At 29.4% G+C, this 14,483-nt stretch overlaps 2 protein-coding genes across 18 annotated transcripts in view; both read left to right on the top strand.

Annotated features, from left to right (window-relative positions):
- The window catches only part of LOC147809929 (uncharacterized), an 80,037-nt gene that overhangs the window by 9,406 nt on the left and 56,148 nt on the right, over positions 1–14,483 (top strand). For 10 of the 17 annotated variants that reach the window (XM_087164682.1, XM_087164674.1, XM_087164676.1 and 7 more), the window contains 4 exons: positions 5,154–5,274; positions 7,080–7,153; positions 8,500–8,616; positions 10,886–11,107. In XM_087164682.1, the coding sequence (XP_087020808.1) occupies positions 5,154–5,274; positions 7,080–7,120 (162 nt within the window). In that variant the 3' untranslated portion in view covers positions 7,121–7,153; positions 8,500–8,616; positions 10,886–11,107. The remainder of the gene's footprint in view (positions 1–5,153; positions 5,275–7,079; positions 7,154–8,499; positions 8,617–10,885; positions 11,108–14,483) is intronic. The other 7 variants (XM_087164673.1, XM_087164686.1, XM_087164680.1 and 4 more) reach the window with 6 other exon arrangements.
- On the top strand, positions 12,433–13,074 carry LOC147809930 (uncharacterized). Its single transcript, XM_087162942.1, has one exon. The coding sequence runs from the start codon at positions 12,433–12,435 to the stop codon at positions 13,072–13,074; it is 642 nt and encodes a 213-aa protein (XP_087019068.1).

Here is a 14,483-nt window from a genome sequence, read left to right as displayed (position 1 = left end):
ATGTAATTTCCAGTTTTTTTTATCTTTTTAGCTGAGTTCACAACTAATATATATATATATATATATATATATATATATATATATATATATATATATATATATATATATATATATATATATATATATAATGTTATTTTTAAAAGAACTAAAACATAAGAATGAAAATTTATGTGATCCAAAATATTAAAATATTTCATTAAAAACACTACAATTCATTTATAAAAGGTGGAAAAAAAAGTGTCTTATTTTTTACCATCACCTTTAGCTTTGATCACTGCATATAAACAATGTTGCATGGAATAAGCAAGTGTTTGGCAATTTTCTTTCAAGTCTTAGTAGTCCTATTGCTTTTCATTAGCTCAACTTTTTTTTATTAGAGCAACTTCTTATAGTTTTTTCTTTAATATCCAAAAATTTGGGTAAGATTTGGGAAATTGGTAATAACTTGCTACTGTGGCATTGTAATTTTGTGTTAAGTGAGATCTTAAAATATTTTAATGTATGATGTGAGTATAGTTGGAAAATAAAATCATCTTCATTTGTTCTCATGCAATTCCATACGATCATATTAGCTTCATGGACTTTTTCCGATACTGTTGTATAATTGCTTATCCAAACTCAAATGCCTTGATTTCCATAAGAGGCACAAAACATAGTTTCCTCACTAATATTTTCTTTCAGTCCATCAATCCCCATAATAAACTTGATTTGCATAATCACTTTCTAGTAAGCTTTTGTTTTATAGTCTCAAATAGTTTTGTTTTAGAAAAACATGAGATTGAAGATGCTGAATTGATTTTTTTTAAACTTTACCCTTCAGCTTTTTTTTTCCAATTTGTTTTTGGTTACCATTAAAATGATTATTTTGATTTATTCTACTGATACTGTTATATGATTCTTGATGAGAATAATCTGAATTGTTAGCTATATATGTTTGAATTTTACCTGTTGATATGAGTCATTAACTCTGAGTTTTATTGATTCTGAAATATCAGGAAAAACTTTCAATTTCGAAACAATCATAAAACAGAGAAATTCAAATTAATTGTTTAACAAATCAATAAATTATTTTTCTATATATTTCAGTAGACCAAATTATATGTATTTTAGTTTGACCTTTGTCTTTTTTAAAAGTAGTTAGGCATATGTCTGCTGTTCAAAAAAAATTTCTTATTTTTTCTTTAATTTTTCCTTAGCCTACTATAAAGTCTGTATTGTATGACATATTCTGTTTTTTTTCTCAAGTGCAGTCTATTATTTTTCAAGTCAAGATAATCGTTCATATGATTTTAAATGAAATATTAAGAAAATATTCCAGCATAAAATTATAATAATCATGTATTTTACTAGTAAAATAAGCTTGTTTTGCAAAAAGTATCGACCTTCAAAAGAAAAGTTTTTTTGAAAACTGACTGACCCTAAATTTTCATTATAAAAACTTTTTGTTAGACTTCTAAACTTATAAGTCCGTATTCAAATACTAACTGAATGTATAATTTTAAATGGATAATTTTTATTTAGTAAGAGTCAGATATTATTAAACCATTTAAATGTTTGGCATATGTTTATTTTGTCCTAAATTAAAGTACATCAAAATCAGGGGAGCTTCTATATAAAGAAATAAACTAATACAGTATATATACATAGTGCTCAGTAAAGTTAAAGTATCTAACTTCCAAACAGTTGCAGCTATTTTAAAATGTCTGCATCTGTTAAAGTGTCTAGGTATTGTAAAATAGCTAGGTAATGCATGTTTATATTACTTAGAAAGCCAACTGGAAGAAAGTTGGGGATTTGTGTTCCTATCTTGACAAGCTGTGGGATCTATCCTTATGAGATATGAGGAAAAGTAATGATGATAATTATTTTGAGTTCTTTGTTAGAAACTAGTTATTTTATCAGGATCATGTAAGGTCTTTAAAAATTATTTCACATTTTGTACTTTTTTCACTTATTTTTGAGATGCTTGACTACACACCCTGGAAAAGTTCGTTGAGTTCTTAAAATGATCATAGTACAGTAAAAATTGCTAAATCCAAACTTGTGCATAAAAAGTAAATATGTTTAGTTAAACCTATTTGCATATAAAAACCCTTATAACTTCCAAACTTCAATACCTTTACTTGCTTTTATATCTGATGCATATTAATTAATTTTTTTTAAATAAATGGTAATTTAAAAGTTTTTATATGAAAGCTTTTAGTTTTGTATTCTTGGCTTTTTTTTTAATCATATTCAGAACAAAACAATATGGAGGACCTATTTAATAGCAATTTTAAGCACACAAATGCGTAAAATTGTATTTTTTTACACACTTATTTCTTCTCTCTCTTATTATCTTGTTACTTCTAAATTTTAAAATCTAGCTTTGGGTCTTGCCTTTTTTGATATTATTTTAAAAAAAAGCACATGAAAAAATACATAACTTCGCTTGACAGCTATGCATTGAAAAGTGCAAATTAAAAGACAAGAGCTTTTAAAGCTCTTGTCTTTTGAGAGAAATTATTATTTCATGATTGACTATTTGAATGTCTTCAAATTCTGTTCTGGCACCAAAAACTTGGTTCGGATTTAAAAACAGAATTTTTAATTCTTTATTTTCTTTTGATCATGTTCAATTTAGAATAAAGGAAACTTACAAAACATTACCTCACTTGCCCAGACAGCAGCATCAGATGCTTAAATATTTATTAGTTTAAATTTTTATTGTTTTTTCTTCAATAAATCACATTAAGTATTAAACTTTTGGTTCTATTGACATGAACAAATTCATCAGAAACTACACCTCCCTGTCAAGATAGCATAGTTTAAGTTTTGTACCACTCTGACCTCTTCAGTAAATTCAAGATAGCTGCAAAAGCTCACATTGAACTTAAAATATCTACGTTTTTCTATAATTTTTGAAACAATTAACAGCTTTACTCTAAATATTTTCATGTTCACTTATTTTGATAGAATGATTCTATAAACTTTTTTCCAATTCTAAGTAATAAAGACTCCTAGTTTTACTAGTTCCTTAGCTTTGTGATTAACGGAGTAAATATGATGTAAGTACTCATTTTTCCCATTCTGCCCTTCTCCCAGCAATTGATTTCCAGCTCTTTACTTTTAGGATGGTAAAATCTTCATCCACATAGTCTTTCCATCTCATTTTGGGCCTTCCTCTTGGCTTTTTATTGGAGGGGGTTGCATTAAAGACTCTTAATGCTGTTCATTCTGGGCTCATTCTCACTACATGCTTGGCTCATCTCATTCTACTTAGTTTAATAGATTTAATGATATCATCACTATTAAAGATCTTATATATTTCAAAATTATATCTTTTTCTCCAGTTGTTGTTATTGAGGATAGCGCCAAAGATGGTTCGTAGGACCTTCCTTTCGAAGGTTGCTAATAACTTTTCTTTCCTTTTTGTTAAAGTCCATGTCTCTGAATCATAAGTCAAAACTGATTAATACCTAATAAAGTAAAGTAAAATCTTCGTCTTTCTTTTCATTAAGTGAGATTTCAACAATGATATTAAACCATAGAAGCAGCAATTGACTGCGATTATTCTTTTTCTGATTTCAGGATTAATGTCTTTATGATAGTTTATTTCTGATCCTAGATAAGTAAAATTTTTTACAGATTCAAATTTAAGAGAATCTATTTTAAACAATTTAGGGGTATTTACCATTATACCACAATACATATATTTTGTTTTCTCCACATTCTCATCAGTGCAGTCCAAGATCTTGTGATGATGTCTACATCATCGGTGTAAGCTAAAATCTGCTCTGATTTATTAAATATAGTCCCTGGAGTATTTTTGCCAGCATCTCTTATAACTTTTTCTAAGGCTATGTTAAACAAAAGACATGCTAAGTCTGTGTACCAACAGCAAGGAAATTTGGCATATTTATAACTTAAATCACTAAGAAGGTCAGTGTTATAGCTTTCTATTATGAACTGTTCAAGCGGGATAAGCAAACAAAATAGAATTTTGTGACTAGTTAAGCATTGCCCATTGTTTTGAATTTAATTTTGACAATTCAATTTTTCAAATATTTTTAATATGACATTATGACATCAGTAGTGATATTTGTTAGCTTACAAATCTATTTGTAAAAAAAAAAAGAAAGAAAGGAGTTTACTACTAATACATTGAATTATTTTTTAATTGCTATGGTAGTATTTTATTTATTTTACAACGTGATAACTACTTCAATTTCTTTCTTGTTTCATGAAGTTATTCTCTTTTTAAGGAAAGAAAAACACTATATTGCATTTAAATATTAATTTCATGTTAAATTTTATCTCTGAAGTCTATGAATAACAGTTCTTTATCAGTATATGTCCTGTGGCGAGCATTGGATGAAGCTTTGGTGGCTGATATATGGTGGCTGTCAAATTTCATAATTAATTTGTCTTGCAAGACACAGGAAATGTTACTGTTATACACTGAAGAGCCAAAAAAACTGGTATACCTGCCTAATATCGTGTATGGTACCAGCGAGTACGCAGAAGCGCCGCAACACAACGTGGCATGAATTCGATCAATGTGTGAAATAGTGCTGGAGATAATTGACACCATGAATCCTGCAGGGCTGTCCATAAACCAGTGGGAGTAAGAGGGGGTGGGGATATCTTCTGAACATCACGTTGGAAGGCATCCCAAATATGTTCAATAAAGTTCATGTCTGGGGATTTTGATGGCCAGCAGAAGTGTCTAAATTCAGAAGAGTGCCGCTGGCCACCAAAATCCCCAGACATGAACATTATTGAATATATTTGGGATGCCTTGCAACGTGATGTTCAGAAGATATCCCCGTCCCCTCTTACTCCCACTTATGGACAGCCCTGCAGGATTCATGGTGTCAATTATCTCCAGCACTACTTCACACATTGATCGAATCCATGCCACGTCGTGTTGGGGCGCTTCTGCGTACTCGCGGGTACCCTACACGATATTAGGCAGGTATACCAGTTTTTTTGGCTCTTCAGTGTAAATGTTTGACTGGCTAGTAATAAAACCCAAAGAATATAAGATAGTGTGATTCTCCACAAATGCTTTTTATTTAAAAGTATTCTTGTTCTGAAGATTATATTTTTGTTCAAATTGTATTTTTATGCATCTGACATTCATTGCTTGAAAACATTTTGTTTCTCGGCAGGTGAGCTACACCGATTCTCTTCTAATGGATCAGCGTTTGAATCCCAGCCCTCCTTCTTCTACCAGTTCCTCTTGTAGGTCAACATCTTCTTCTGCATCCATACCTCCAGGCAGAGTCAGAAGTAAGTTATATATTTGTCTATTTTAAATTAAATTCTAAAGGCTTTTTCTCATTCCAATTTAGAAAAAAATTGTATTCATAGGATTTTTTTTTAATTAAAATTTAAACATACTTTCTTGAATTTTTGGTGGTCAGCCAACAATTATCTATTCAGAATTGAACTAAATTATTTACACTAAATTAATTTATACATTTTATGAGATATTAATCATTAATTTTTGTAGAGAAGAAAAGCAAACTCTTTCTTTTTGAAGTAGCAAACTTTTTATGTTCTTCCTTATTTTATGACTCATTTTAGTTAATTTTTACATAATAGATTTTGACTAAATTACCTTATGTATAGTGCGCAGAATAAAAAGGACAACCCTGAATAGCTTTTGATTTAATATGATCGGATCTTCACCTCTTAGGACTCAATCTTAATGGTTCAAGAGGGTGACCTCAAATATGCTGATTAAGTAGTGCAGAGGATGTTTTAAGTCACACACATAAATGTATTTTCTCTGTATGAACATACTTTTTTTGTTGATGGTTTTGAATTTGACTCCTAGAATATAGGATCTAGCGGTATTCTGGAAAATATAGTCCCAATAGTCTGGTCAAGAGACCCGTTCAAAGTTTAAACCCCTGAATGTTAATTTTACCTTTTATGTATTTCACCTTCAGTCTGAGAACTTTTTAAGCGAATTGAAAAGTTTTTGCTTATAATTATAAATTTTTTTTTAAGGATTCCATGTATAATATAACTTTAGTATGCATATATAATTTTTTTTTTATTTAATAGTAATAGTCAAAAAAACTATTGAATTGTAAGGTATATAAGTTTTTGGATCATTTTAAAGAATGCAGTTGTAAATTTCTAAATGTAAAATTTTAGCAAAATCATTCGAATAGTTTCTGAAAAATCAAATTTTGAAGAAGATTTATTTTTAAAATTTAATTTCTCTAGAAATTATTCCATCAATTTTGCTCAATTTTTTTATTTTTCCAGGCAAAAATACAATTTTTAAAATAATGTCAAAATTGTATACCGTACAATTCAATTATTTTTACTACTAAATAAAATAATAAGTTTTTACTTAAAATATTTGTTGTATGGAATTATATTTGGCTAAACTAAGCTAATAATTATAATTAAAATTCTTCAATTTGCTTAAATATTTTTCGAGATGTGGTGAAATACGGTAAAAGTAAAATTAACATTAAAGGGTCCAAACTATTGAGGCCATATTTCCGAGACTGCTGCTACTCCTATATTTTAAGTGCCCGAATTTCAAACCTTTCGAAAAGTTTATTCTGAGAAAGTTTATTTTTGTATCAGATTTCGTAACTTTCATTGGCACTAATTAATTAGCAATATTTGATGTCACCCCCTCAAACCATTAAGTTTAGTTCTAGAACTGATCATTAAATCGAAAGTTATTCAAGGTGATCCATTTATTTTTTTGTGCACTGTATATATTCATCATCTTTGTAATTATTAAATTAAAATGAAGTAGCCTAACAATCCCTGAAACTTTATTTTATAAAAATTTAATGGTAATAAGATACAAATCTTTCAATCTATAGAACTAGGTTGTTTGTAAACACTTGTTTTTGTAAGTTCTGGAAATCACTCTGAGATTATCTCTGAATTTCAGAATCTAAACAAAGTTTTAAAATTAAAAATAGTATATTTTGTAATTCTTTTGCGATAAAATTCACTTTTAATGTATTTAAATGAATAAAATAATTAATTTTTTCTTTTTAAAAATAGTCTGGCATATAAATACTTTACATAAGAAATGTTCTGAATCTTTTTCTTAGGTTATCACTATGACAGAACAACTGTTAGTTTACGATTTTAGCCACAGATAAGACTATTCAATTAATAATACTTAGTGAGTATTTATTAATTTTTATTATTTTATTTAATAATAATCAAAAGAAATTTTAACTAAAAAATATGCATATGATGTCTTATTTATTGCATATTATAAAATCAATGAAATTTTGCATGTTTCTTGGCCTTAATTTCACTACAAAATGTTTTTGGGGTTACTGAGGTGTTATGTTAGGGTAGCTAAGGCAAAGTAACCCAGGTCAGAGGGAAGATACTGTACAAAGATAACTTAGGGGGTTTAGCACAAGGTTGATCTCTTTACTAAACCAAATTTCCCCAACTGCATAGTAAGGAAAAGAGTGAAAAGAAACAAAGGTTGCCCAGATTTAAAACAGATGGAGATTCATAGTGTTCGATTAATGTCAGGTGAAAAAAATGATGGGTTGATCTACAACAGACTGTAGTGCTTAGACGGTAGAAATGCTGAAATACCTTTAGAAAAATATCACATTAACTACTAAGGATGCTTTTGTTTCTTAAAAGAAAACATTTAATAATTTTAAGAACTGGTAACGAAAAAACTTTTCTCCTCTGACTTTGAATTTCCTTCCGAACCTCGTTAACAAGAAATTTGCGGGACTATCAGAATTATTTATGTTAACCAGATTTCATCTTTTCCGATATATTATGAACACAATTTATTACATGCTGTTAATACATATCATATACTACGCTTGTGTACCAAACAAATTAAAATAAGCTTAAAATTTCAATAACTTTATTTAACTATTTTATTTATTTACCCATCTGCTACTCCTAACAAACGTGGATAATAGAAATCGCATTCCTCAAAATGAATAATTGGCACATTATGCACATGCTTCTTATCTGTGTTGTGACCTTTCATGTAAAGCGATAATCAACAAGAAATATTCATGTTAAATATTATGTAAAGTGCAATAATAATTTATTGCTGACTCTCGGGACCAAACATATATTTCATGTAAAGCGATATTTCACCCTAAGTGATTTGCATTAATAAGGTTTGACAGTATTTCCTTTTTTGTCATATGAAAAAACTTTGATATTTTTACCTTTTTCATTCATGTGGGAAATTATAAACACAAAAGAATAAAAGATATTGTAATCAACATATTTACAACTAACTTCGTAACTACCCTTGGAAATTCTCTTAAGTCCTACTTTAGAACAAAGAATTCCTTTTTTGATTCTAGTTACTGTTTTACCTTTTGCCTGGCAGTGTATTCATGTCATGATGTCTTATAGTAATTGTCGCTTGTCTTGATGGTATTTCTTGATTTTATCCATTAAGTATCAAAAATATATCGTAACTGGTTTTATATATTTACTTATAAATTATATTCAAAACTTATTTTTAATTAGTCTGAGCAATTTCAAGATAATTTGTTCCTGACACTGCTGCACCTATTCCATCACTTACGGCTAAAGAATGGCTGAATGGAAAAAACAGAAATCCTATTCTGATATCCATGTACGTAGGTATGGTAATAGTCATTGTATGTTTCGTAATAACTCTAGGTTAAAAAAAATTAAACTGCATAGCTGCCAGCTTTCATGAAAACATTAGAAGATTCCTAACTTTTGGGGAAATCTTTTATGCTCATAGAAAATATTCAAGTCTTACAAACTTTTGAATTATTTTTTTTAACAAAATCAAAAAATTTTTGAAATTTTAAATATTACTACAAATTCTGCATTACATTTTCATTCAGTTGAGTTTTAGTAATCAAGCATTCAGATGCATTTTTGAAGCTACAGATTTAAAATACCACTTTATTAGAGTGAGCATATTTTTTGTTTCTTCTATCTAAGAGAAAATTGTCTGCATGTAGTGTATATAAAATCTTAGTGCTGTTAGAATTTTAATGTTGTCTGAATTTTAAGCTCATTTTTGGCTTACTTTGAAATAACAAGGAAAAGCCTGTAGTTACTCCGAATGTTTCCTTTTATTTCATATAGTGTGCCTTATGAAAAGCCTTTTTTTTTTAATTTTGTAAAAAAGGTGATAAAACCTGCAGAAGTAAATTATTAAATTATACTTACATTATTAAATTATACTTATATATAGGTATTTTGTGTGAAAAAATATAAATTGTGTTTTCAAAACACAAGAAACATTTTTAAACAAATCTATCTATCATAATCTCTATATATCTTCAATTTCATTGAAGATATTTAACGATATTACTATTGGCAAAAAAGTATCTAAATTCACAATTGTAAATATTTTGTAAATTCAAAAATGCATTTTCGAAATGTTTCAAAGTACTCATTCACTTTCTCAATGATAATATACTTAAAAGAAAGAAAACTAATGAACTTTTCTGGAATACAATTGATTAACTTCCAGAATTTAAAAGAACACATCTATGTAAATAGCATGTTGATTTCTCTCTGTTTATTAGTTATGGATTAAAAGCATGTGTAATGAAATATTCTTGCTGCATTTTGAATTATTATAAGCCCTTAAAGGTGCTTTTTTTTTTGGTGTTTGTAAGAAGTGCTTAGTTTTCTATCTTTTAAAAGAAATTTTTTTCCTTGCCATGTCAATTTAAATTCTAAATCTTCGTGCAAAATACAAAAAATGCTTGATTTCCTCAATTTTCTCTGCAATATTTATCAGAAACTAGTTATTTTATCACAATCATGTAAAGTTTATAAAAATTTTTTGAATTTTATTGATTTTATGTTTATAAATTAAGAACTTTAAACAATTGAATATTTTTTTATTAGTACATAGATCCTAATTATGATTTTTCTTTTGGAAAGTGATTAAAAATATTTTTTGAGTGCTAAAAAAGTACTTAAAAGGTGCTTATTTTGTGTTGAAAAATATGGCTGAGCACCCTGTTATTACAGTTTGGTCTCCTTTAAAAAAAAACTTATTTACGGTCTTTTCTTTTACCCTGATTCTAGTTAGTAACAAAAGCCTTGTATTTGAAGGCAATACTGTTTAATATAGCATCTGCATCTTATTTTACAACTCAGTTTTTTTCTTATTAAAAAAAAATTATAAATTTTCTGGTCTAAAATTTCTTAAAATGTGAAGATACCATATTTTTGTAAACATTGTTAGTTACATATTCAGCCTATATTTTTGACTAATTGTCCCTGATTGATTATTAAGATCACGGACAAAACCTAAAACTAATAAAATAAGAGCATTCTCATTAACCTGTAACATTGTCTACCACATCATTAGTGTATTACTTCATGTTTTCTTCTTATTTTTAAGATTATTTCCAAATTTTTTTTCTTTTTAGTTGGGTTTAACACTAAAAAAAACTGCTTTTTGTAGCGATTCAGAAAACCAGAAAAATCAGTTATCCGGAATAGCGATCGTCCCGACCGTTCAGGATAATCGGTTCCCTACTGTATTAATTTTTAACTACTAAGTATATTTGATTTTGTACTAAACATTTGATTTTTGCAATGAAAAAAAGTTGGATAATTTATGTACCCAAATCATCAAAATAACTTATAAGTTAAAAGGTTGAAGAAAAGTTGTGTGAAACTGCTGATGTATTGGGTTGTGTAGTTGATTAATTGAGCTGCAAGTTCTAATTTGTTTATTCTTTATTTTTCACCCTGATATCATGAATTACTCCATACATGAATAAAACTTTTGATCTCGATGTATTCCTTAAATCAGTATGTATTAATATTTATTTGAATTGCCATTTTGATTTGCAGTCTCTTTTACTGCTTAAAATAACTAACTAACAGAAAACCTGTTTATTTATTTTAGTGAAAGTAAAGAAATTCCCGATTTCAACGAACAACTAGTTTTAAAGGGACCAATTTAGCAAAGTTGTGTCAATTTACAGTATTACAGCAACACAGAGTATGCAACAGCTATTCTTGACTGTTCGGTTAAGTTTAAATCTTTTGCCAGCTCCATCTATGCTTATTCTGAATATAAAAGAAAGCATCAATATGGAGAAAAGCCACAGTTTTGAGAAAATGAAAAGTATTTATGCTCTAATTTTTTAATATTTAAAAACTTCAATGCTGCATTACCTTAGCTCATAAAATTTGCAAAATATGAGAGTAAGGCATTTGTTTGGATAATTTTTATCTGGGTGGGAAAATGACGCTAAATTGGCAATTTTTAAAAAGTATGTCAACTTTTAAAATAAAGTTATTTGTCTGTTCTAGAGCCTTTTTAATTTTTCAAGTGCGAGACGCTTAAAGTTTGACTTTTTTTTTTGGGGGGGGAGGGGAGTTTAAAAAAAAAACATTTGCCAGTTAAAAAATTATTGCTTGACCAGCTGACCATTTTGGTCAATAGACTGTAACGGGATGGTATACTAATTTAGTTTGGTATTTTTTTCCTGTGTTGCTCTCATAAAATAACATACTTATTCATGATTGTAAATGTTATATATTATCTTTAGTTAATAATCTAAATTCACTTTAATAACTTTTTTTTTTGATTAATATTTAATATAATGATCTAGAGTAAATGTTTAATTTTTAACCTGCTTATTAAATTTTTATAATTATAAAATTTTGCTTTATACAATGCTAAATTTCATTGCCTCATTTGCAGTTTTTATTATTAGTTTATAAAATGTGCCTATGCAGTTTATTAAATTTATTTTATTCAATAAATGAATAAGTGTTAGACGGTGTATTTTTAATTTTTATTTATCTATTTTTGATTTAATAGATGCATGTAAGTGAATCTGAAAATTTGTACATACTCATGAAATCTTTGTTATTAGGCCAGTGACTATTTTTCTACTATTGCCATAATTTTCTTTTATTAATATTAACAATGAAGATTTGATGTATTTATCTATCTAGCATTTTCTTTGGTATTAGGTTGAGTTACTAATAGCTTCTGCATAGAAAATTGAAAGTGCATGCTAATAGAGGTGAATTCTGTCAAAAGGGTATACTTGAACCTTTTTCGAAATCCAATAAATTAAAAATTATGTCTTTTAATAGTTTTAATATATCTATTTTATTATTCTCTCCCACTAATGTCATCCAATTATATTTTCTTTTACTTTTTATTTTAAATTTTTTAGTAGTATTGTTGAATTAGTATAAATATCTCTTAAACGGTGAGAATATAGTGAAATTGGATATGATTTTGCTTTATCAAAGTATAAGTAATCTGCACAGAATGCCTACAAAGATAGATGAATGAAGGCATTAAGCTAGTAAAAGAAACATAAAAACAAAATAACTAGCAACCTTAAAAAGCAACACCAATTACCCACTCAGCACCAGGGCCGGCTCCAGGGTGGGACGACCCGAGCCGGAGAAGAGGTTTTAAGAGAATGGATGATATATTCCGTATTTCAAAACGCTTTGTGCTGTTTTCCATGTCGACTTTTTGCTGCAGCATCCAGCTTGAGCGCTCTTGGTAATCGGGGATTTAAAGACTGGAAGCATTTAGGGGACTCTATAGCACATCATGAAAATACTAAAACTCGTGTAGATTGTTTGAAATCATGGCTTGAGTTGAAGCAAAGATTGAAAATAGGTGAAACAATAGATGCAGGTTCTCAGAGACTCATTGATTCTGAGATAATACACTGGTCTGAAGTTCTTTTACGCATTATATCAGTCGTTAAAATGCTAGGCGAGAGCTCTCTAGCTTTTCGAGGAACAAGTGATAAACTGTATGAACACAATAATGGAAACTTTTTGAAGTTAATTCAGTTATTGGCTGAGTTTGATCCAAAAATAGAGGAACATGTTCACAGAGTCCTCAATAAAGAAGAAATCAAAGCTACATGTCTAGGGAAAACTATACAAAATGAAATAATTGAATTATTGCATGACAACATAAAGCACCACATCAATGAGCAAGTTCAAAAGACCAAGTATTATTCTGTGATTCTTGACTGTACTCCCGATACAAGTAAAGTAGAACAGATGACATGTGGTAAGATTTGTCTCCATGCGGGAATCAGAGTCTGAAGTTCAAGTTAATATCAACGAACATTTTTTGGATTTTCTACCCCTTGAGAGATCAACAACTAAGGAATTGTCGGAGCTTTTACTAGAAGAGCTAGAGAAAAATAGGCTTAAAGTAGAAAACATGCGCTGTCAAGGGTATGACAATGGTTCCAATATGAGAGGAGAAAAATCGGGACTACAAACAAGAATCAGAAATATAAACCCCAGAGCATTTTATGTTCCATGCAGCAGCCATTCGCTAAGTTTGGTTGTAAACGATATGGCAAAATTCTCATTTGAGGCAGCCAACTTCTTCAATATTGTTCAAAAGTTATATACATTTTTTTCTTCCTCTTCTTTTTGTTGGGCAATATTACGGAAATGTATTGATACTTACACCCTAAAACAATTGAGTGATACGCGATGAGAAAGTCGAGTCAACTCATTAAAAGCTCTGCGGTTTCAAATTGGTCCAATTCACGATGCTTTGTACAGCATATATGAAGATTCAGAAATAGATAATATGATCAGAGACGAGGCTAGCGGATTATTAAATAATTTGAAGCAGTTCAAATTTATATGCTCTGTTGTGATCTGGTACAAAATTTTGAGTCATATTAATCCCATCAGCAAACTTTTGCAAACTGTAAATTTTGATATGTCACAAGCTACTGATATGCTTAGCAACTGCAAACTCTTTGAAAACTTGAGATCAGATGAAACTTTTGAAAGCATCATTTTAGAAGCAACCAAGCTTGCTTCAGAGATTGATGTGGAAGCTAATTTCGAAACCACCAAAATTAAGATTTTCAAAATCAAAATGTCTAGGGCCGGCCCTGTCAGCACGTATGATAATCTTTGATTAAAATTCATAGTGGCTCAGGGGATAGAGTGTTCGCTTTCCAATCAGGTAAACCATATTCGAATCTCAGCAACAGCTGGTCAATGCGACTTCTGCACCCGACTTGCACCAACCATAGTGCCAACGTAAAATATCCTCAGTGGTAGCCAGATCATGGGTTAGAGTCCCTTTTTACCGTTAGGCTAACCATGGGAGGTTTTTATGGCTTTCCTGCCCATGTAACGTAAATGCGGGTTAGTTTCATCTAAAAGTCCTCCACGAAGGCAAATTTCTCCCAATCCTGGTCCCCTTGTGTTCTGGATTGGGTTCAAAATTACAATGATACTTAGTTGAATATTAGTAGCCGTAAGCCTAAAAATTGGGTTGGCTATTCATCAACAGTTGTAAATTTAAAATAAAATCTTTGATTAATTTGCTATAATGGGTCTGTGTGTACCTCTTTTAGGTTTGATTGAGGCACTGATGCCACACCTCTTTCCTTGTGTTGGATAAAATTGGGACAGATCCTTTGCTTACCAAAATCTTTGTAAATGAACTGCCATTGTTAATTCTGAATCTTCTCATAGGC

The sequence above is a fragment of the Parasteatoda tepidariorum genome, chromosome 5 (genome assembly GCF_982258835.1).
Source record: "Parasteatoda tepidariorum strain Cologne lab strain chromosome 5, Ptep-v5.0, whole genome shotgun sequence".
Taxonomy (NCBI): domain Eukaryota; kingdom Metazoa; phylum Arthropoda; class Arachnida; order Araneae; family Theridiidae; genus Parasteatoda; species Parasteatoda tepidariorum.
This window is presented reverse-complemented; position numbering and strand designations above follow the sequence as displayed.